The sequence below is a fragment of the Thalassophryne amazonica genome, chromosome 19 (genome assembly GCF_902500255.1).
Source record: "Thalassophryne amazonica chromosome 19, fThaAma1.1, whole genome shotgun sequence".
NCBI classification, from domain to species: domain Eukaryota; kingdom Metazoa; phylum Chordata; class Actinopteri; order Batrachoidiformes; family Batrachoididae; genus Thalassophryne; species Thalassophryne amazonica.
The window spans coordinates 32,633,120-32,656,111 of record NC_047121.1 but is presented as its reverse complement, the minus strand read 5'-3'; the positions used below and the strand labels follow the sequence as shown (position 1 = coordinate 32,656,111).

General features: G+C 41.3%; 1 protein-coding gene across 2 annotated transcripts in view; it reads left to right on the top strand.

Moving 5' to 3' along the window:
- map3k9 (mitogen-activated protein kinase kinase kinase 9) overlaps positions 1 to 18,762 on the top strand; it is an 82,134-nt gene extending 63,372 nt beyond the window's left edge. For both annotated transcript variants that reach the window (XM_034194824.1, XM_034194823.1), the window contains 7 exons: positions 3,379 to 3,554; positions 4,451 to 4,691; positions 6,805 to 6,927; positions 11,778 to 11,919; positions 12,000 to 12,112; positions 12,907 to 13,671; positions 17,731 to 18,762. In XM_034194824.1, coding sequence (XP_034050715.1) covers positions 3,379 to 3,554; positions 4,451 to 4,691; positions 6,805 to 6,927; positions 11,778 to 11,919; positions 12,000 to 12,112; positions 12,907 to 13,671; positions 17,731 to 18,185 — 2,015 coding nt within the window. In that variant the 3' untranslated portion in view covers positions 18,186 to 18,762. The remainder of the gene's footprint in view (positions 1 to 3,378; positions 3,555 to 4,450; positions 4,692 to 6,804; positions 6,928 to 11,777; positions 11,920 to 11,999; positions 12,113 to 12,906; positions 13,672 to 17,730) is intronic.
- Positions 18,763 to 22,992: the final 4,230 nt, after the last annotated feature.

Here is a 22,992-nt window from a genome sequence, read left to right as displayed (position 1 = left end):
GTGTGTGTGTGTGTGTGTGTGTGTGTGTGTGTGTGTGTGTGTGTGTGTGTGTGTGTGTGTGTGTGTGTGTGTGTGTGTGTGTGTGTGTGTGTGTGTGTGTGTGTGTGTGTGTGTGTGTGTGTGTGTGTGTTTGGCTTCAATCGTGGAAAAATGGGAGAGCTGACATTTGCCGTTTGTATGCTTATTCATTTTGGGTCAAGGATGAAGACTGTAAAACTGGCAGCATGGTGTCTTTGTGTAGGGCGGCAGCTATCCACTATTTTAGTAATCGAGTATTATATAGATTATTCTGGCAGTTCATCGAGTAATCGGATAATGCTTTTGCGTTTTTAAACAACATCAACAGTCCAGGGCTCTCCCTAAGCAGTGGTACAATGTTGCTGCCTCATCACGCAAATTGTCAAATTTAGTGTATCCCTTTCTGTTTTTCTCGGTAATTATTTATTTTTTTCACGTCTTTACAAGTTTTGGATCTTTCCTAGCGTCAGGAGTTCAGCACTCCCCTGAAACCGGACCATAAGCCCAGGCGGTCGGTGTAATCCTCAGTCAGTCAGGCTGCACATGAACGTGAGCACAGCCTGTGAAAAACTGAGCTCCGGAGTGCATCTTTTCCACAAAAGCCACGCTGATAAAATCTCTCTGCACCCTGTCGATGAAAACTTGACTTAAAGTGCACGTAGAGGGCCGAGTCTATTTGCCCAGCAGCCGGAGACACAAAGCTGTGTCGAAATGTCTGTTCGCCCGATCATCATCTGAATAAGGCACAAATAGTCTCTTCACCCGACCATGGTCAGGCCAAAGTCTTAACATTTTGCTGAAACGGTGATGGGATGTGGCTTTCTGTTTTGTTTTGTTTTTCCCAACTTGTAAAATGTATCCATTTGTAAGTTTTTATTTTAAAGGTTGGTGGACTGGGTCCTTGCTTGTATTTTTTTATCCCTCTTTCTCTGTGATTCAGCAGATGCATTTCAGCTGGAGGTTGAACATGCAAGCCTCGCAGTCACTGTGTTTTTTTATTTTATTTAAGTTACTGTGTTTGTGAAGCGTTGTGTGTTGCTCAAAAAAGTGAAAATTAAAAAGCGAAACACTCAGTGCGAGTCTGAGCAAAACACAGAAGAAAGAGTGGACTTCTGCTGAGAGGATCTTCTGTCAGAGACTGTTTGTCACTGTGGCCGGGGACGGAGTTTTGACTCACACCGGGCAGAGAGAGACAGCAGCCGGCCACCGGGTGAATAACAAACTGTGGGTACCTGGCCGCCAAATCAGTAGTTACTCCCCACATAGAGCAGAGAGCAGCCAGCGAACCATACCGTTTTTTAAAAACAGACAAAGACACTGCTTCACTTTAAATGTGCTTTAAGCTACTTCAGATGGTCATCGTGGACCGTCTTTCTCTTAAAAGGCTTTACTTTACTCTGTGTGTACCTTGAACTTTTTTGTAATTGAATTATTCAAGTTACTCGACTAATCGTTTCACCCTAGCTTAGTGGTTAGCACAGTTGCAGCATAGCAAGAAGGTCACGGGTTCGATTCCCACCTGTGGCCTTTCTGTGTGGCGTTTGCGTTGGTTTCCTCCAGGTGCTCCAGTTTCCTCCCACATTTAAAGACATGCAGGTTAGGTGAATTGGAAACTTTGTAATTGTCCAGGTCTCCCTTGCAAAAGAGGTCTTGATCTCAATGAGACTAACCTGGTGAAATTAAATTAAAAACAGAAAGTTTCTAGGACTCATATTTTGTAGAAATTAGCGATATTATCTAACAACAGTGAACAATGGATGTTGTGCTGCAGTGCACCATGGGAGTTTGTGGATTTGGGGTTTTAAATGTTGTTATTGTGGTTCATGTTAGTTTAACAGTGTTGTTAGTGTTATTGATTTATTGTGTTTTTGTAGTTCAATGGTTTAGTCAGTTTAGTTAAGTGTCATGTTTCCATTACCATGAGTTAGAAGTGTTGTGCGTTTGATGTCTTCCACCACCGTCTCTGTTTGTGGGTGTGTAAAAATAGAAGCACCTGCTTGCGACAGAATGTAGAAAAGACAAAAAGTGTGCATGTGTATCACTTTGATCCTGGACAAATTGGTACGTTTATGTATTTTGGGTCAAGCGTGAATGCTGCCAAAATGGAACTTTGATAGGACTAATGTTTTTGGAGAAACTATGGATATTAGCTAACAGCACTGAACAATGGACGCTGATAATTACATTCTAGACTCACATGCCATTCCAGCAGAGGGCAGTAAATCATCTATATATTAAAAGCATGGGTGTGTGCATGTGTGCATGATTTTATTTAGCAAGTTCAATGTAAGTACATAATTGTAAATGTTAAAAATTCATGGATGCGCAAGAAAGTGAAAACACTTATTTTGATTGTGGTCCATTTAAAAATCAATAATAATACTGATGACGATAATAATAATACTAATAATACCACTACTAATAAAGGTGTGTATATGATAACAAGAACCTAAACAATTTATGAATACAGTAAGACAGTAAATTAACATAAAAAATATGGAATTGACAGGAAATACAATGGTTGAGTTCTTCTTCTAAAAACTGTTGAGGTCAAAGGTTCCAAAAACATTTTGGACTCACACGCCATTCCAAATCATTATAAAAACTTTTCATAATGTTTTGCCACGCTTGAAACATGTCAGCTACCTATTTTATAAACACTACCCAATCTAGAGCCCGTGGATCCCCACATGCTAACATGCTAATAGCCATTTAATTCAAATAGTTTGGAATCCACATGGATTGCACAAGAACAAAGTGTTTCAGTTTTGAACAGAATTTATCAAATGTCAAGGACAGATTGAATCATATTATGATATCACACACACACACACGGACACACACATCTTCAACTGCTTAGTCCAATTGAGGGTCGCGGGGGGCCTATCCCAGCAATCACAGAGCACGAGGCGGGGTACACCCAGTCTGTCGCAGGGCCACAAACAGACAAACAAACACAGTCACACCCACACACACATATATCCACCAATCCACCTAACCCACATGTCTTTGGATCTGGGAGGAAACCGGAGCACCCGGAGGAAACACATCGAAACACGGGGAGAACATGCAAACTCCACACAGAAAGGCCACAGGCTGGAATTGAACCCATGACCTTCTCACTGTGAGGCAACAGTGCAAACCACTAAGCCACTGTGCTGCCCATTATGATATCAATGAATCAGAAATGTTTAATTAGTATGAATCTATATCAGACACAACAAGGCACAGATGTTTTTCTCTGCACGTCCCTTGTAGTTATGTATTGAAGCAGTAATTGATCAATTTTCTTTTAAAATGCACTAAATGAATATTTGCTTGAGGCAAAATTGGCTCAGGTTTTTGACTGTCTTCCCACAGACTGTTGGAGTTCAGACCCTCATTCCCGCCCACAGTTCATAACTGTTCTGGACCAGCTGACGGCCATCGAGGAGTCTGGCTTTTTTGACATGCCGGAAAAGTCCTTCCACTCGCTGCAGGATGATTGGAAACTGGAGATACAGGAAATGTTTGATCAGCTGAGGACCAAAGAGAAGGTTGACTTTACATCTGAGTTCAAGTGTGTGTGTGTGTGTGTGTTGGGGTGGGGGGTTGAGATCATCATGGCAGTAAAAGAATTGCATTTCTATAAGGTTTTTCCATTTCAGACCAGACATTTTAACACACACACACACACACACACACACACACACACATTAGGAGCTCCCTTGCAAGGTGTTGAGCTACGAATCAGGAATAACTTGGAGATTAAGAACCATCCTTGGCCCCTTCACACACAGCATGAATCAGTAGGAATCAGGGTGAATCATGGTGAAACAGCCCGAATGAGCGAACCATGAAAACATCGAGCCATCATCAGGAGGGACACACAGTCAGGCAGGCGTGAACGATTATGTTACCTATGCCACTTATCTTGTATAGGTAACATAATTATTATGCAATTCAGACAATATACTTTATGTATTTTAAATAAATAGTCATTATTATTGATTTAGAGTAATTATATTGTATTAATACTAAATACATAAAGCTGAGGATTATGCATTTCAAATAAATAGGATTTATTACAGTAATGAATATGCATCATGTAAGGTTTATTTGCTAGGTTTGTATTAAAATTATCTAAAAAAAAAAGTAAATGAGAATTTGTCATGTCATAAAATTACATAAATCTTAAAAGCTGGGTTAAATATTTCTGTGAGTGTGGCCAACAGACTCACAAGAGCAATCACATGACCTTTGCCCTCATCCACTGGTTGGCAGAAGCAAAATCCTGCCATAGTTTTATCTTGCCCACACAGGAATGATTCACAGCAATAACTTACCCTCCTTGGCAGAGATACCAAAACTTTTTTCTGACATAAGCTTGACTCTTTGCGTTGCTCTTGAGTTTTACCCAACATAAAACCTAACATGTCTTTGGACCACTCAGGAGCTGCGATCATGGGAGGAAGAGCTGAACCGAGCAGCACTGCAGCAGAAGTGCCAGGAGGAGGCGCTGAGGAGACGCGAGCAGGAGTTAGCCGAACGGGAGATCCATATATTGGAGAGGGAGCTCAACATCATCATACACCAGCTCTACCAAGAGAAACCTCACGTAGAGAGCAGGCAGGGCAAGTTCCGCCGCAGTCGCCTTAAACTCAAGGACGGGAACAGAATCAGTCTTCCTTCAGGTACCACATATAAGTTCAGAGTTGCATTAAGTGTCTTGGTGACTTCCCCCACTTGTCTCATTCTGCACAGTCACTCAGTTTTTCAGAACTGCCTACTCCAGACAGATTTACTACACAGTAGCAAACTTAACTTTTAATGATTGATGTCAGTGAAGTCTGAGAGATATTCACTGACTTCATGTATCCATCCACTGACTTGTATCAGAGTGGCCTTTTATTGTGGCCAGCCTAAGGCATACCTGTGCAATAATCATGCTGTTTAATCAGCATCTTGATACGCCACACCTGTGAGGTGGGATGGATTCTCTTAGCAATGGAGAAGTGCTCATTAACACAAATTTAGACAGATTTGTGAACAGTATTTGAGAGACATCTTCTGTGTATATAGAAAATGTTTAAGATCTTTGAGCTCAGCTCATAAAAATGGGAGCAAAAACAAAAGTGTTGCGTTTATGTTTTTGTTCCCGGAAAGTACTCACAGCGCTTCAGTTTTTCCACATTTTGTTATGTTACAGCGTTATTTCAAAATGGATGAAATTCTTCTTTTTTTTTTTTCCTCAAAATTCTACACACAATACCCCATAATGACAATGTGATTTTTGTTTTTAGATTTTTGCAAATTTATTACAATTTAAAAAAACTAAGAAATCACATGTACATAAGTATTCACAGCCTTTGCCATGAAGCCCAAAATTGAGCTCATGTCCATCCTGTTTGCACTGTTCATCCTTGAGATGTTTCTACAGCTTAATTGAAGTACACCTGGGGTATATACAGTTGATTGGACATGATTTGGAAAGACACACATCTGTCTACATATAAGGTCCCACATTTGACAGTGCATGTCAGAGCACAAACCAAGCATGAAGGAATTGTCTGTAGACCTCTGAGACAGGATTGTCTGGGGAAAGGCACAAAAACAATTCTGCTGCTTTGAAGGCCCCAATGAGCACAGTGGCCTCCATCATCTGTAAATGGAAGAAGTTCGGATCCACCAGGCCTCTTCTTAGAGCTGGTCACCTGTCTAAACTGAGTGATCGGAGAGAAGAGCCTTAGTCGGGGAGGTGACCAAGAACCCGATAGCCACTGTGTCAGAGCTCCAGCATTCCTCTGTAGAGAGAGGAGAACCTTCCAGAAAGATGTCCATCTCTGCAGTAATCCACCAATCAGGCCTGTATGGAAGAGTGGCCATACTGAAGCCACTCCTTAGTAAGAGGCACATGGCAGCCCACCTGGTGTTTGTCAAAAGGTACCTGAAGGACTCTCAGACCATGAGAAACAAAATTCTGTGGTCTGAGAAGACAAAGATTGAACTCTTTGGTGTGAATGCCAGGTGTCATGTTTGGAGGAAACCAGGCACCATCACTACAGTGAAACATGGTGGTGGCAGCATTGTGCTGTGGGGATGTTTTTCAGCAGCAGGAAATGGGAGACTGGTCAGGATTGAGGGAAGATGAATGCAGCAATGTACAGAGACATCCTGGATGAAAACCTGCTCCAGAGCGCTCTTGACCTCAGACTGGGGTGATGTTTCATCTTTCAACAGGACAATGACCCAAAGCACACAGCCAAGATATCAAAGGAGTGGCTTCAGGACAACTATGTGAATGTCCTTGAGTGACTCAGCCAGAGCCCAGACCTGAATCCGAATGAACATCTCTGGAAAGATCTGAAAATGGCTGTGCACCGACGCTCTCCAGCCAACCTGATGAAGCTTGAGAGGTGCTGCAAAAAGGAATGGGCCAAACTGGTCAAAGATTGGTGCACCAAGCTTGTGGCATCATAGTCAAGAAGACCTGAGGCTGTAATTGCTGCCAAAGTATTGAGCAAAGCGTGTGAATACTTACGTACATGTGATTTCCTAGTTTTTTTTATTTTTAATAAATTTGAAAAAAAAATTAAAAATTTCAAAAAACCTTTTTCATGTTGTCATTCTGGGGTGCTGTGAGTAGAATTTTATAGGGTTTTATATATATTATATATATATATATATATATATATATATATATATATATATATATATATATATATATATATATATATATATATATATATATATATATAGATAATTTTATTAAATTCAAATTTAATTTTATTAAATATTATTATTTAGATTTTCAGCACAAAATCACAGTTCAGGCATCACCCTCACATGATCGGCGCAGGAGTTTGCTCAGCAGCGGTTCCAGCCCTCCGACCAGTCCACCAATGTTGCCACGTCTGAGAGCAATTCAGCGTAAGTACCAGAATCATTTTACAATATGTTCAGAGTGATTATTGGGTGTATTCATGAAACACTTTATCTTAACGCTCAGAGTCTTTTGAAATTAATACACTAAAATAGTTCATTCATTAGACAGCATCACAAAGCTGCTGAAACAAACTTTTATAGCAGAAAAAAGACAAGATAAAAAGGTCGAATTATCATGTATTTTACTTACTCTGACCACTGGGTGTCAGGAGAGTGGTCGTAGAAATGGCTCATCAAGTTGATTGGTAGATAGATGGATAAATGTTTAAATGGATATGGATGGATGGATGCTATACATACATATACGTATGTGCCACCTTGTGTGTCACAAACGTATTTAATGTATGCCATGTTTGATATTACACAAAATCAGTTTGAGAAAAATCTAATGAAAAGTCCAGAATTCATTGTTATAAATTCATGACTTTTTTGTTTTGCTGCTTTATTTATTTATGACTTCATTTTTGTGAAGTTAGCGACACCAGTAACCATAGTCAATTGTCTTCCGGGGGCCAGAGCAGGCGACATTGAAGGAAATTTGAAACTGCTGGCTAAGGCTAAGCGTAAATTTGGTAAGATTGTAATTCACGTCGGCAGTAATGACACCCGGTTACGCCAATCGGAGGTCACTAAAATTAACATTAAATCGGTGTGTAACTTTGCAAAAACAATGTCGGACTCTGTAGTTTTCTCTGGGCCCCTCCCCAATCAGACCGGGAGTGACATGTTTAGCCGCATGTTCTCCTTGAATTGCTGGCTGTCTGAGTGGTGTCCAAAAAATGAGGTGGGCTTCATAGATAATTGGCAAAGCTTCTGGGGAAAACCTGGTCTTGTTAGGAGAGACGGCATCCATCCCACTTTGGATGGAGCAGCTCTCATTTCTAGAAATCTGGCCAATTTTCTTAAATCCTCCAAACCGTGACTATCCAGGGTTGGGACCAGGAAGCAGAGTTGTAGTCTTACACACCTCTCTGCAGCTTCTCTCCCCCTGCCATCCCCTCATTACCCCATCCCCGTAGAGACGGTGCCTGCTCCCAGACTACCAATAACCAGCAAAAATCTATTTAAGCATAAAAATTCAAAAAGAAAAAATAATATAGCACCTTCAACTGCACCACAGACTAAAACAGTTAAATGTGGTCTATTAAACATTAGGTCTCTCTCTTCTAAGTCCCTGTTGGTAAATGATATAATAATTGATCAACATATTGATTTATTCTGCCTTACAGAAACCTGGTTACAGCAGGATGAATATGTTAGTTTAAATGAGTCAACACCCCGAGTCACACTAACTGTCAGAATGCTCGTAGCACGGGCCGGGGCGGAGGATTAGCAGCAATCTTCCATTCCAGCTTATTAATTAATCAAAAACCCAGACAGAGCTTTAATTCATTTGAAAGCTTGACTCTTAGTCTTGTCCATCCAAATTGGAAGTCCCAAAAACCAGTTTTATTTGTTATTATCTATCGTCCACCTGGTCATTACTGTGAGTTTCTCTGTGAATTTTCAGACCTTTTGTCTGACTTAGTGCTTAGCTCAGATAAGATAATTATAGTGGGCGATTTTAACATCCACACAGATGCTGAGAATGACAGCCTCAACACTGCATTTAATCTATTATTAGACTCTATTGGCTTTGCTCAAAAAGTAAATGAGTCCACCCACCACTTTAATCATATCTTAGATCTTGTTCTGACTTATGGTATGGAAATAGAAGACTTAACAGTATTCCCTGAAAACTCCCTTCTGTCTGATCATTTCTTAATAACATTTACATTTACTCTGATGGACTACCCAGCAGTGGGGAATAAGTTTCATTACACTAGAAGTCTTTCAGAAAGCGCTGTAACTAGGTTTAAGGATATGATTCCTTCTTTATGTTCTCTAATGCCATATACCAACACAGTGCAGAGTAGCTACCTAAACTCTGTAAGTAAGATAGAGTATCTCGTCAATAGTTTTACATCCTCATTGAAGACAACTTTGGATGCTGTAGCTCCTCTAAAAAAGAGAGCTTTAAATCAGAAGTGCCTGACTCCGTGGTATAACTCACAAACTCGTAGCTTAAAGCAGATAACCCATAAGTTGGAGAGGAAATGGCGTCTCACTAATTTAGAAGATCTTCACTTAGCCTGGAAAAAGAGTCTGTTGCTCTATAAAAAAGCCCTCCGTAAAGCTAGGACATCTTTCTACTCATCACTAATTGAAGAAAATAAGAACAACCCCAGGTTTCTTTTCAGCACAGTAGCCAGGCTGACAAAGAGTCAGAGCTCTATTGAGCTGAGTATTCAATTAACTTTAACTAGTAATGACTTCATGACTTTCATTGCTAACAAAATTTTAACTATTAGAGAAAAAATTACTCATAACCATCCCAAAGACGTATCGTTATCTTTGGCTGCTTTCAGTGATGCCGGTATTTGGTTAGACTCTTTCTCTCCGATTGTTCTGTCTGAGTTATTTTCATTAGTTACTTCATCCAAACCATCAACATGTTTATTAGACCCCATTCCTACCAGGCTGCTCAAGGAAGCCCTACCATTATTTAATGCTTCGATCTTAAATATGATCAATCTATCTTTGTTAGTTGGCTATGTACCACAGGCTTTTAAGGTGGCAGTAATTAAACCATTACTTAAAAAGCCATCACTTGACCCAGCTATCTTAGCTAATTATAGGCCAATCTCCAACCTTCCTTTTCTCTCAAAAATTCTTGAAAGGGTAGTTGTAAAACAGCTAACTGATCATCTGCAGAGGAATGCTCTATTTGAAGAGTTTCAGTCTGGTTTTAGAATTCATCATAGTACAGAAACAGCATTAGTGAAGGTTACAAATGATCTTCTTATGGCCTCGGACAGTGGACTCATCTCTGTGCTTGTTCTGTTAGACCTCAGTGCTGTTTTTGATACTGTTGACCATAAAATTTTATTACAGAGATTAGAGCATGCCATAGGTATTAAAGGCACTGCGCTGCGGTGGTTTGAATCATATTTGTCTAATAGATTTGTTCATGTAAATGGGGAATCTTCTTCACAGACTAAAGTTAATTATGGAGTTCCACAAGGTTCTGTGCTAGGACCAATTTTATTCACTTTATACATGCTTCCCTTAGGCAGTATTATTAGACGGTATTGCTTAAATTTTCATTGTTACGCAGATGATACCCAGCTTTATCTATCCATGAAGCCAGAGGACACACACCAATTAGCTAAACTGCAGGATTGTCTTACAGACATAAAGACATGGATGACCTCTAATTTCCTGCTTTTAAACTCAGATAAAACTGAAGTTATTGTACTTGGCCCCACAAATCTTAGAAACATGGTGTCTAACCAGATCCTTACTCTGGATGGCATTACCCTGACCTCTAGTAATACTGTGAGAAATCTTGGAGTCATTTTTGATCAGGATATGTCATTCAAAGTGCATATTAAACAAATATGTAGGACTGCTTTTTTGCATTTACGCAATATCTCTAAAATCAGAAAGGTCTTGTCTCAGAGTGATGCTGAAAAACTAATTCATGCATTTATTTCCTCTAGGCTGGACTATTGTAATTCATTATTATCAGGTTGTCCTAAAAGTTCCCTAAAAAGCCTTCAGTTAATTCAAAATGCTGCAGCTAGAGTACTGACGGGGACTAGAAGGAGAGAGCACCCATATTGGCCTCTCTTCATTGGCTTCCTGTTAATTCTAGAATAGAATTTAAAATTCTTCTTCTTACTTCTAAGGTTTTGAATAATCAGGTCCCATCTTATCTTAGGGACCTCGTAGTACCATATCACCCCAATAGAGCGCTTCGCTCTCAGACTGCAGGCTTACTTGTAGTTCCTAGGGTTTGTAAGAGTAGAATGGGAGGCAGAGCCTTCAGCTTTCAGGCTCCTCTCCTGTGGAACCAGCTCCCAATTCAGATCAGGGAGACAGACACCCTCTCTACTTTTAAGATTAGGCTTAAAACTTTCCTTTTTGCTAAAGCTTATAGTTAGGGCTGGATCAGGTGACCCTGAACCATCCCTTAGTTATGCTGCTATAGACGTAGACTGCTGGGGGTTCCCATGATGCACTGTTTCTTTCTCTTTTTGCTCTGTATGCACCACTCTGCATTTAATCATTAGTGATCGATCTCTGCTCCCCTCCACAGCATGTCTTTTTCCTGGTTCTCTCCCTCAGCCCCAACCAGTCCCAGCAGAAGACTGCCCCTCCCTGAGCCTGGTTCTGCTGGAGGTTTCTTCCTGTTAAAAGGGAGTTTTTCCTTCCCACTGTAGCCAAGTGCTTGCTCACAGGGGGTCGTTTTGACCGTTGGGGTTTTATATAATTATTGTATGGCCTTGCCTTACAATATAAAGCACCTTGGGGCAACTGTTTGTTGTGATTTGGCGCTATATAAAAAAATTGATTGATTGATTGATTGATTTAAATTCCTGCTGATGTTACATTACAGAAAGTAAAGAATGTTGTTTTAACTGCACAAAGGACGTTGACGCATTTTTTTTTTTTTTTTAGAAACCTGTATTTTTGTCAAGCTGACATCATAAAGTACATGGCAGGCTGACTATAAGTAGGTGTTGGACATGTAGGAATCCGCAGGACTGCTGTAACTCCAGCTCTTATAGGCTCTAATAGCTACGTTATGTTAAGAAGCTTTGTAAATTAAAGAGCAAAATCTTAACAGTTAGGACTGACACACCCACAATTTTTACATGTTTTCCCTAAATCGGTGAATTAAAAGCTACTTTTAGCTGCAAGATGTTTTATGAATATGGCACCAGATCACCAGATTATCAGTTCGCTAAAAGTTGCTGTTGCCTTCAGTTCTTCAACTTGCTGATTTACAGTCACTCCAGGGGAGGGGTGTACAGCCTGGGGTCGCAACACTGCTTTGCAACAGAGTGAGGAGGACTGCGAGAGGAAGGGCTCCAGGAAAAAAGGCAGATCCCACGGGTGTGGACCGCACAGGGAGCACAGCGCTGATGCCAAGTAAGACCGCAGGATTACAAATCCACAAGGTTAGTGTGAAAATGAAGTCTTTCATTATTTTTATTGGCTGTCACTGGCAGTGTGAAGCCTGCACACGAGGCGAGCAGACAGCGGTCCTGCAGTGCCCCAAACCTGCGCAGGTCACCGAGGCACAGTCCAGCAGTGCCTGGAGTCCCAAGCCTGGTTGAAATGGGTAAGCAGGTGTCGTTTTTCTCACATGAACAGTCTGCGTAAGATACCGGTGTCGCCGTTTGAACGGTCCCCGCTAAAAATTGGCCCCCCCTGCCTTCACTGCGGATACGTCATTTCAGAGCATCAGCAGCAATTCACAGATTATCGCCTTGTTTCTGCTTCAAACTGCACTCCAGTCATCATCTATCTCAGCGACAGATATCTGAAGCTTTTGTACAACAATCATTTCCACATAAATACAGCATTATTTCATAATAAAAGATGGGGGAGCGCGACAGCAGTATGTCTGAGTCTGACGTGCTGCTGCGCGTACGTCATTTCAGAGCGTCAGTAGCGATTCATTGATTATCGCCTCATTTCTGCTTAAAATTGACTTTAAAATTATTTAAGAGGTTTTACTTTGTCATCTGATGGTTAATAATCATATCATTCCCTTTGATCGCTTTGGGTGTAGAGAGTCAGACTCAAAGAGTCAGACTCAGAGAGTCAGACTCAGACGTGCTGCTGTTGCCTTCTGATCGGTCCGCCGTCTTTTATTATGAAATAATGCTGAATTTATGTGGAAATGATTGTTGTACAAAAGCTTCAGATATCTGTCCCTGGGATAGATGATGACTGGAGTGCAGAAACAGCAGAAACAAGGCGATAATCGGTGAATTGTTGCGGACGCACCGAAATGACGCATGCGCTGTGAAGGCAGGGCGGAACGATTTTTAAGGGGGACCCTTCGGTCGGCGACACCGGCTGTGATATCAGCTGTACCTTCTCCATGATGTTTTTGAATGATAATTGCAGAAAATGAAGATTGCTGCTTTACCACCGAGCGCGGTAATTCTCCTGGTCAATCCTACCTCTGCATCCCTTTCCACAAAGAAGGACAAACAGCTACCACCTCCGCTGATGGTGATGGAGAGGAGTACTGCCCCAGCAACAAGGTTCCAGCAACACCCCCAAGCAGGAAGAACCCCGGAGCGGTGCGGCGCTCTGAGCTTGTCCTGTTGGGCTGTGGAGCTCTGCTAGCGGCCGTCGGACTGGGCTGCGACCTGCTGACTTTGGTTCAGTCAGAGGAAAGCTTCAAACCACGATGGGAGAGCTTCTTTCACAGGACAGGGGGTCAAAAGAGGAACACTAGCCCCTCGAATCGTAGACTGTTCCGAAGGGAAAGCCCGCTTAAACCCTCAGCGCCCTCGTTGCCGGAACGAGCTCTGCCCATCTCTTACACGTTGTTGTCTTTGTCATCAGTGTCGGACTGCACCTCCACTCGCTCTTTGCTGCATTCCGACAGTGAAGACTTGTTGGTCTTACATCCCGCTACCCCGCCTCGCCACCCTTACATCACACAGCATCAGTCGCTCCAAACTCCTGTCAATCCACTGGTCAACACCCATCTGGAGAGCTTCAAGCGTAACCCTCGCCAGTCTCTTACGCCCACTCATGTACCCTGTGCCCCAAGTTCATCACGTAGCTTGCGTCGAACACCATCAGACGGCGCCATCAAGAAGAGCAGTCTTCCTAATAATCTCGAACCATTGATAGAGAAAACAACATTAGAAAGCACAGGTAAAGAGTTACACTTTTCTTTATGATTCAATTAGTTTTTAAATTATCTTCATATTTCTGTTAGATTTATATTCACTTATGTTTACTTTCAGATATATACTGACTATTTGAATTCACTTAGCCTTTAGTTTATTATTCAGTTATATTTATTCTCAGTTACAGGGCAGCTTTTATATTTAGTTATTAGTTATTTGAAATATTTACAGTTGTGGTCAGATATTTACGTTCATATCAAGCTTTCAATGATTTCTGTTCTTTTTCTGTGCCACAATGATGGTGCAACATGCGTATGTTGTTAATAGATAAGAAGCAAGAATTTGGTGCACAAATTCAAATTTATTTTGGGATTTCTGAAATCAACACAGGGACAAAATTACACATGGGCCTACAGCATGTCTAATATTTGGTTGAATGTCCCTGAGCGTGTTTCAGCTTGACCAAATACCTGTGGTAACCCTCAGCATGCTTCTGACAGAATTCTGGTACTTTTTCCATTAATTTGCTTTGATGTGTGTTTCACATCATGGTCCCCCAATTGTGTCTGGGTTTGCAATTGTCATGTATCAAGAATAACATCCAGGCGTTCAACGATCTCCCAGCCTCAGCTATCAGACGTGTGTCTGTTTGTGCTGACTTCAAGGTCCTGGTGCTTCCAGTATTACTGTTGGGATCCCTGGAGTTTAACCCTCAGGGGTCCATGGACTCACCGGCGAGTCCACATCAATGATTTTTGTATGCTTTTGGACCACAGAGGGTTAAACGGTGAGCTAAGGTGGAAAATGGGTGTCTTTGGTACGAGGATTCTGTGAGGGATACTTGGATACTTTTGGAATGGCTTTGATGAACACAAACTCAGGAAGAGTCAGATGAGGTGTACTACTTTCATTGTGTGAGAACATCAGCTACAACATGATGGCCATGTGGTGCACCTCTCTGTGCAGGATGCAGCATGTAGGAGCCTCAGTGTTGAGGACCCCACCAACTGAAAAATGCCAAGGGGATGCCCATGTGTCACTTAGCTGTGGCAGATAGCTACTTTCCGGAGGTGGGTATGAACTGGTGGTTTACCTTGGTGGTTTTCAACCAGGATCCAGGGTCATTTTGTTGTAACTGTGTCCAAGTTTCAACCGTCTGACAGTTTGAGGTTTTGCTAAAGAATTCTGAGGTAGTGTTGCTTCATTATTCCATTTACTTTCTGCAATGCACCAGTTCCAGTGGCAGCAGAACAGCCCCAGAGCATGATCCTATCACTACCATGATTACCATTTGGTACAGTTTTTGGGGATGAATGCCTCACCAATATTAAATGAAGAGTTCAGATGCAAAACCCAGAGATGTTTTGTTTTGTTTTGTTTTTTTATGGAGAAAAATGCAGTTGAAAATGAATATTTAAAGGAAACCATATTTGGAAATGCACAGACTTTCATCAATAAAATGAAAACAGTTTGTTCAAAATCTTACATATTTTGCACACTGATGGTCCCCTTGACAGCCAAGTACATGTTGGCCTCAACTAAAAATTTATGGTTTTGGAGATACTGGGTTTTGCATCTGAACTCTTCAACTGTACCTCTGGTTACTGTGACCAAACAATTTAATCTTTGTCTTTGTCTCATCTGACCGTAAAAGTGTTACTTCAAAAGGTTTTTCCTTGTTCAAGTGGTCAGCTGCAAACTTTGACTGAGCTTGATACTGTCAAGTTTATAGCAGGACCATCTTTCAAACACACCCGCCTCTTGTTCCATGACCATGTAAGACTCCCTTGACTGTAGACAGTGACACTGTTATTTCAGCGACTTTCCAGTTAATGGCAGGCATGTGCCTTGGTGGTTCATGGGTTATTCTTGACATCCAACCAAAGCTCCTCTCCGCTGAGGGTGATAATTTCAGCCTTCTTCCAAACACTGGAAAAATAGCAACCCCTCCAAATAACGTGTTGCTTTTACAGAATTGCTTTAACTGATGAACTTGGAATCTGTAGTTGTTATGCAATGGTCTCAAGAGTTATTTCTAGCTTGTGTAACTCTATAGTCTTTCTCTGATCTGCATGGAGCTCTGTGGTCTTTCCCATCGTATTGTGTGTTGGTTAATCCAGTGAGTGCTGTCAAACAAATCATTTTTATGTTGGCATAGAGAAGCTACCAGCTGTAGTCCATCATGATAAGTGGCAGCAAGTTGTGAAAACACACTTGGGAACTTTCAGCACTTTCAAATTCATAATCTAAGTAAGTGTTTGTATATCTTGAGGCCTTATGTTTAATTTTATGCCTTTGTTAATTTCAGAAAACCCATTATAAATTAAAAGTTTTGCACCAGTCCACAAAATAATTGAAAACCCACTATTGCCATGACATCCAAGTCCATGATGTGTGTATGGAAACCTCTGACTATGTACAACTGTAATTTATGTTAGATTAATTTAGGTTTTAGATTAGATTGGATTCAACTTTATTGTCATTGTGCAGAGTACAGGTACAGAAACAATGAAATTCAGTTGACCTCCAACCAGAAGTGGAGCAAAAAAGCATTAAATGCCAAGTGCAAATCAAGTAATATGTAAAGTTAAGAGTGAGGTAGACAAATAGGAGATGGATAGTATACAGATGGATATGTACTGTAATGTATCAATAGAATACTGGATTAAATAAGCAGTATGTACAATAGTGTATGAATAGACATATACAGGATTGCAGATGAGTATAGTGAAGTAATTACAGGATAAATAAAATATATGGCGACACTGGTTAGCACTGTTGCCTCACAGCAAGAAAATCACTACAGCAATATGGGATCGATTCCCACCTGTGGCCTTTCTGTGTGGAGTTTGTGTGTTCGCCCTGTGTTTGTTTGTGTTCCCTCCGGGTGCTCCGGCTTCCTCCTACATCCAAAGACATGCAGGTTAGGTGATTTGGAAAGTTTAAAATTGTCTGTAGTTGTGCATGCAGGTGTGAATGTGTTTGTCTTGTGTATATGTGGCCCTGTGACAGACTGATGCCCTGTCCAGGGTGAACCCCGCCTCACGCCCTATGGCTCCTAGGATAGGCTCCAGCAAGCCCCATGACCCTTAATTGGAGTAAGCGGTTAAAGATGAGTGAGTGCGTGAGGATTTGTGTAAACTAGTTCAAGGTGTACAGAGGTACATATACATATATATATATATATAGCATGAGGGTGTACTTGGGTGATCCCCCGACACCAGTCGATTACAGTGACCTTAGGGACAATTTCAAGGTCACAGTGAGATGTCCAAGATATTTTCATTGCCACCCTTGTTAGTGTGTTATCTCAAGAAGCAGTTGGCCAATTTTATTCATATTTAGCATTAGGGTGTATTTGGGTGATCCCCCGACACCAGTCGATTACAGTGACCTTGGGTACAATTTCAAGGCCATAGCGAGATGTCCAAGATATTATCATTTCCACCCTTGTTAGTGTGTTATCTCAAGAAGCAGTTGACCAATTTCATTCATATTTAGCATGAGGGTGTACTTGGGTGATCCCCCAACACCAGTCGATTACAGTGACCTTGGGGTCAATTTCAAGGTCACAGCAAGATGTTCAAGATATTGTCATTGCCACCCTTGTTAGTGTGTTATCTCAAGAAGCAGATGGCCAATTTTATTCATATTTAGCATTAGGGTGTATTTGGGTGATCCCCCGACACCAGTCGATTACAGTGACCTTGGGTACAATTTCAAGGCCATAGCGAGATGTCCAAGGTATTATCATTGCCACACTTGTTAGTGTGTTATCTCAAGAAGCAGTTGACCAATTTCATTCATATTTAGCATGAGGGTGTACTTGGGTGATCCCCCAACACCAGTCGATTACAGTGACCTTGGGGTCAATTTCAAGGTCACAGCAAGATGTTCAAGATATTGTCATTGCCACCCTTGTTAGTGTGTTATCTCAAGAACCAGTTGACCAATTTCTTTCATATTTAGCATAAGTGTGCACTTCGTATTACTGATTTGTGGGGACTGGGGCGATATATCATCTCCTGATGACTCTTGTTAATTGAAGTTGTCTGACTGTTCTCTCTCTGTTCACTTCATTCAGACAGTTTGAGGGGATTAACAGAAGATTGCTCTGAAGTACCCCGGCTCCCTGATCCAAATGTGGTGTTTCCTCCAACACCTCGTCATCGTTGCGCTCTCGAGCGACCCAAAACTTTGGACTTTGTGGCTCGCCCACGACCTTCTCCACGGGCACGTTGTGATGTGTTTTGGCCAGAAATGAGGGCCAGAGGCTGTGGAATCAGCCTTGGTAACAACAAGTCTTCTGCCAACACCTCCAGCACAGAGACTCCGCCCACTGTAGAGTTTGAGAGAAATCCAGCAGTCCCGCCATCCCCAGCGGAAGCTCCAACTCCCTACTCCCCACGCAGAAACGAAAACCTGCTGGATCAGCTGGATGAGGAGCAGTGCCGGGACGGAACCATCCCACTCTGCAAAGTGAAACTCTGCTTTCCCAAACACTCACCTCATCACTACAGGCCTGGGTTTTGGTCTTAACACGGCACCATGGGGGCGACCACCCCTTGTGACAGTTTTCACTAATCTAGTACTCGCCTTTGCATTGTCATGGCTCTGGGATGGTTACATGCAAACATTCTCAGAATCATTTTTTAGCTTTAATTCACTCCACCCTTCCATGTTGTCCTCTAAATCTAGGAGGTCAAAAACGGTAACATTTACGTTCATTTTCCCACTGTGAATATTCTACGTCTGACATATACTGTAATATCCGATCTGGTCAAATCCCCAATTTGGCCTTAACACATATTTTGCTACATGACTTGGTGCAGATGTGTTGTCACTATATTATACAGGCACATGATTCTTTTTGTCTTTCTTCCTCTTGTTACTGCAACACGACATCGATACATAAAGGTTTTCATCACAGGAAATCAATTTACTTTCTTGTGCTTTGTTCATTTTCCGTCTTGAGTTGAAGATTGTGCACTTTTTGAAAGCGTTACGAATGTATAGATTCAGTTTGTCTTCTGTTGTCAAAAAATATGACTCACTTTGTGAATACTTGTAATTTGCCTGTAAAAGCAGTGTTAATTAAATTAATTTGTATAATTGAGAGTATACTGTGTGAGTAGTGTCTAGGGATTGCCGTTTTGTACTGAACACCCATCATGAGGTACCACTAAAGCTGATGTATAAAAGGAGCACGTCTTTGCATTAAAAACACTGTCAGCACGCTGACGTCTGACATCAAGCCCTGTACCGTAACATGGCTACGAACGAGAATCTTACTGAATGACAAGCCAAGATTTTGTACACCTCTACTTATTTTATTTATGTTGTTTCTCACACGGTCAAAGCAGCTGACCTTCTTCAGACAAAACTAACTCAAAGGAACGCTGTGACAAAGAAACAAAGAGGGAATTTAGGCTTTATGTCAAAAGCTGCATGAGTCTTTAATTGCACACAGGTCCTGGCAGCATGTGAAGGTTCATTTATTTTTTACATTTGTATTGATTTATTAAATTTTATGTATTGATTCATTCAACTGATGTTTTTTAAATGGTATTTGGTTTGCTGTTGTTGCACTCAAATACTGTCCGATAATGTTTTGAAACTTTGTTCTGACTTGCAAGAAAATCCATTTAATGTGTGTGTGTGTGTGTGTGTTTTGTTCCATGTGATTATTTTAGACACAAGCAGCTTTGTGTTTTTGCTGTAGCATGCACACGGAGTGTTTTGTTGATTCTGAGGCTGAAATGCACAGGTTGCCATGACAACAGCTACATTTCAGATCAGTGCTTCATGTTTTATTGTCATTGATTGAATTTAAATGATGTTTGGGGGATTTTAACTTTCTTAACAGAAGCGCAGACATGTTTGGCTGAACCCAGTGCATGCAAAATGGAAGTGCAGATTTTACTTACTGTAATAGCATCCATTGGCATGAAGGCAGTAAGGGCTACAGCAATCTGACTTTTGACACCAATGACCTTGACTTTCACCTCTGGCTGACCTTGCTAATGCAGTTCTGGTATCTACTGCAGTGTTTGCCACATTTGATTTCAAAATTAAATTCTTTAACCATTTCCAAAATGAATTCTTTAACAGCAATTTCAACATCAGCCTTCATTGGCAAAGCAAGTTTGGCAAAAATCAGCAAAAGGCAACAAACAAACAGGCAGGCAGGTGTGAGCTCGGCTCCAGTGACTGACCTCTGGCAAATTTGACCTTACCTGTGCAATTCCACAACCAGCCTCCCTATGGGTGCCACATTTGGTGCTAGAGTACAAAACTCAAACTATGATCTTTGATCCCAATTGCCTTGACCCCTTGATTAATCTTCAGTCAATTTGAACTTGCTTGAGTAATTCCAGAACCCACCTGTGAATATGTGCCAGGTTTGTTGGGAATCAGAGTGAAAAATCCAGTTATTAACATTTGACCCCAATGACCTTGACCTTTTGCCAAAACAAACCCTTGAGCAGCATTTTGGGGTCAACTATCATCAACATATCAAGTTTGGTGACCTTTGAGGAGTCAGGGGAAAAATGTAAAAATGCAAAATAAAATAAAATTAGAGTTTCATTTTTGGGTTTTCAACAACGAGGGTAAATGTGTATTTTTGTTGTTGTTTTTATAATGCCTGATGATTGCTTTAATTGATGACACATCCCAAAGTGCACGCCCACCCCCAAGCTGCTTTAAAAACACAGCTCCTGTGTAAGATTCTGTCTGATCAAGTCTTAAATCTTGCTGTTTTTATTTGACTTTCACACTGTCAAGACCTCTGAGGCTGGAATGTGTCACTGAGGTTTGACCTCTGGAATGATACACGTTAATGTGAATGTGAAGAGTACAGAGAATGTGATCACGCTCAATGTGCAAACAGTATTTCAGCTACGGGTGCTAGAAAAAGCAAAGCTCTTGCTGTTGTTACCTTTTTGAAATGTTACCACAAATAAGCTGATCTCACTCTTACTGGTCGACATTTTTTTTTCTTCCTTTGGGAAATCATACTGTTATTAACCTGACTTGTATTTGCACTGGAAAACATTGATTTGAGTAAAATCATAGTAAAAATCTGTTTTTCTGTGTTCATAAATATTAGGATATTAGTACAAGTACAGACTCTCTTTTAGTTTGAAGGTACTGTCAAGTGCCATGTGTCGCCATGGAGCCACCATGTTTTGTGGTTCACATCCATCCAGCCAGACCATAGGTTCATACCCACTTCCTGAAAGTAACCATATGCTATAATCAGGTGATATGTGGGCGACCGCTTGGCCTTTTCCAATTGCTGGGGTCCTCAACACTGAGGCACCAGGGTGTTGGATCATGTCCAGACAAGTGCATCACATGGCTAAAATGTTGTAGATGATGTTCCACCACAATGCAAGTAGTATGTCCACTCCCTGGTAGATATGAAGGGCTCATTCTAAGTTTATGAAAACACATTGAATAATTGCTGCAAGTAATTATAAATGACATAATGAACAGATGGTTTTGAATGCAATATTCTATTTTTGCTACTCCTGTTTGGAGACACCACAGCAGATCATCCATCCCTTTGCATCTCACCCTCTCCTCTGTATCTCCCCCTGCCACACCAAACACCTGCATGTTCTCCCTCAGCACATCCATAAACCTCTTTGACCTCTCTCTTCTCCTCCTGCGTGGTAACTCCATCCTCAGCATCTGTCTCATTATATACCCTGGATCCTTCTGCTACACATGTGCAAACCATCTCAGTCTCGCCTCTGATTTTGTCTCCAAACCCTCCAACTTGTGTTATTCCTCTGATATGTTCCTTCATAATCGGGTCCATCTTTGTCACTCCTAAAGAGAATCAGCATATTCAGTCTCATCTCCTGTCTTTCTGTTAGTGCCACTTTCTCTAACTTCTAAAACATAGCTGGTCTCACTACTGTCTTGTAAACTTTCCCCTTCACTCTTGCAGATATTCTTCGGTCACAAATCACTCCTGCCACCTTTCTCCGCCCACTCCACGCTGCCTGCACACTATTCTTCAGCTCTCTACGACTACCACACCCCATTAGTTTGGATGGTTGACCCAAGTATTTAAACTCATCTTCAACTTCAGTCTATTCCATTTGGCTCCCTCTCATTCACACACGTACTCAGTCTCACTCCTACTGACTTTCATTCACTTTCTCTCCAGAGCATATCTCTGTCTCCAGGCTAGTCTCAAACCACTCTTTACTCTCATTACAGACCACAATGTCATCTGAAAACACTGTAGTCCATGGAGACTCCTGCCAGATCTTGTCTGTCAATCTGTCCATCACCATTACAGACAAGAAAAGACTCCGCGATTATCTTTGATATAATCCCACCTCCCCCTTGAATGCATCTGTCATTCCTTCTGCCATCACACGACTCTCACCCTGTCCTTGTACATATCCTGCACCACCCTTACATAGTTCAATGCCACTCCAGACTCCCTCGGACAATACCACAACTCTTCTCTCGGCACCCGGTCATAAGCTTTCTCTAAATGCACCAACTCTCAATGAAACTCCTTCTGTCCTTCTCTATACTTTTCCATCAACATGCTGAAAGCAAACATTGCATCTGTAGTGCTTTTTCTCTGCACCATATTGCTGCTCACAGACTTTCACCTCATTTCTAAGCCTAGCTTCCAATGCTCTTTTCCATGACTTAATGCTGTGGCTGAGCAACTTTATGCCTCCGTAGTTACTGCAGCTCTTCACACCCCCGTTTTTCTTAAAAATTGGAACCAGTACACTTTTTCTCCACTCCTCCATCATCAATATTCCAGTTCTGCTAATAAACGCCATTAAATCCTTCATAATGTAGCTTTAAGGACCCAACAGCTACATTGGAAGACTGGCAGAGCATCAGGAGGAAAGTAAGCCAACATCTAACGATGCCTCTGAGAGAAGAGTTACAGGCAGGTTCTGATGCAATGTGTTCCCAACCAAGTGCAATACAATTCTTTTCATGATGATGATAGTTCATCCAAACATTGCTGATGCATTAACATGGAGCTTTTTTATACCACTCTCTTTGAATGTAAATACTCAAAACTCAGTCTGAATTTTAATCTCTAATAGGGAATAACCCTGTTGTGTCTGATGAATTGTGGACATTAATGCATGCTGAATAATCAGGGCGCAGAGTAATACATCAGACGGGAAACGGTCGAATATTTTGCCACCGTTAACGTGATATTTTATGGTCTGAAATCTCACATGATTAACCAATCAGATTTGCGGAACAAACATAATTGGATTAGAATTAATGATTTATCATGTGATAAGAAGATGCATTTCTCTTTAAACACTTTTTTATTGAGCAACAG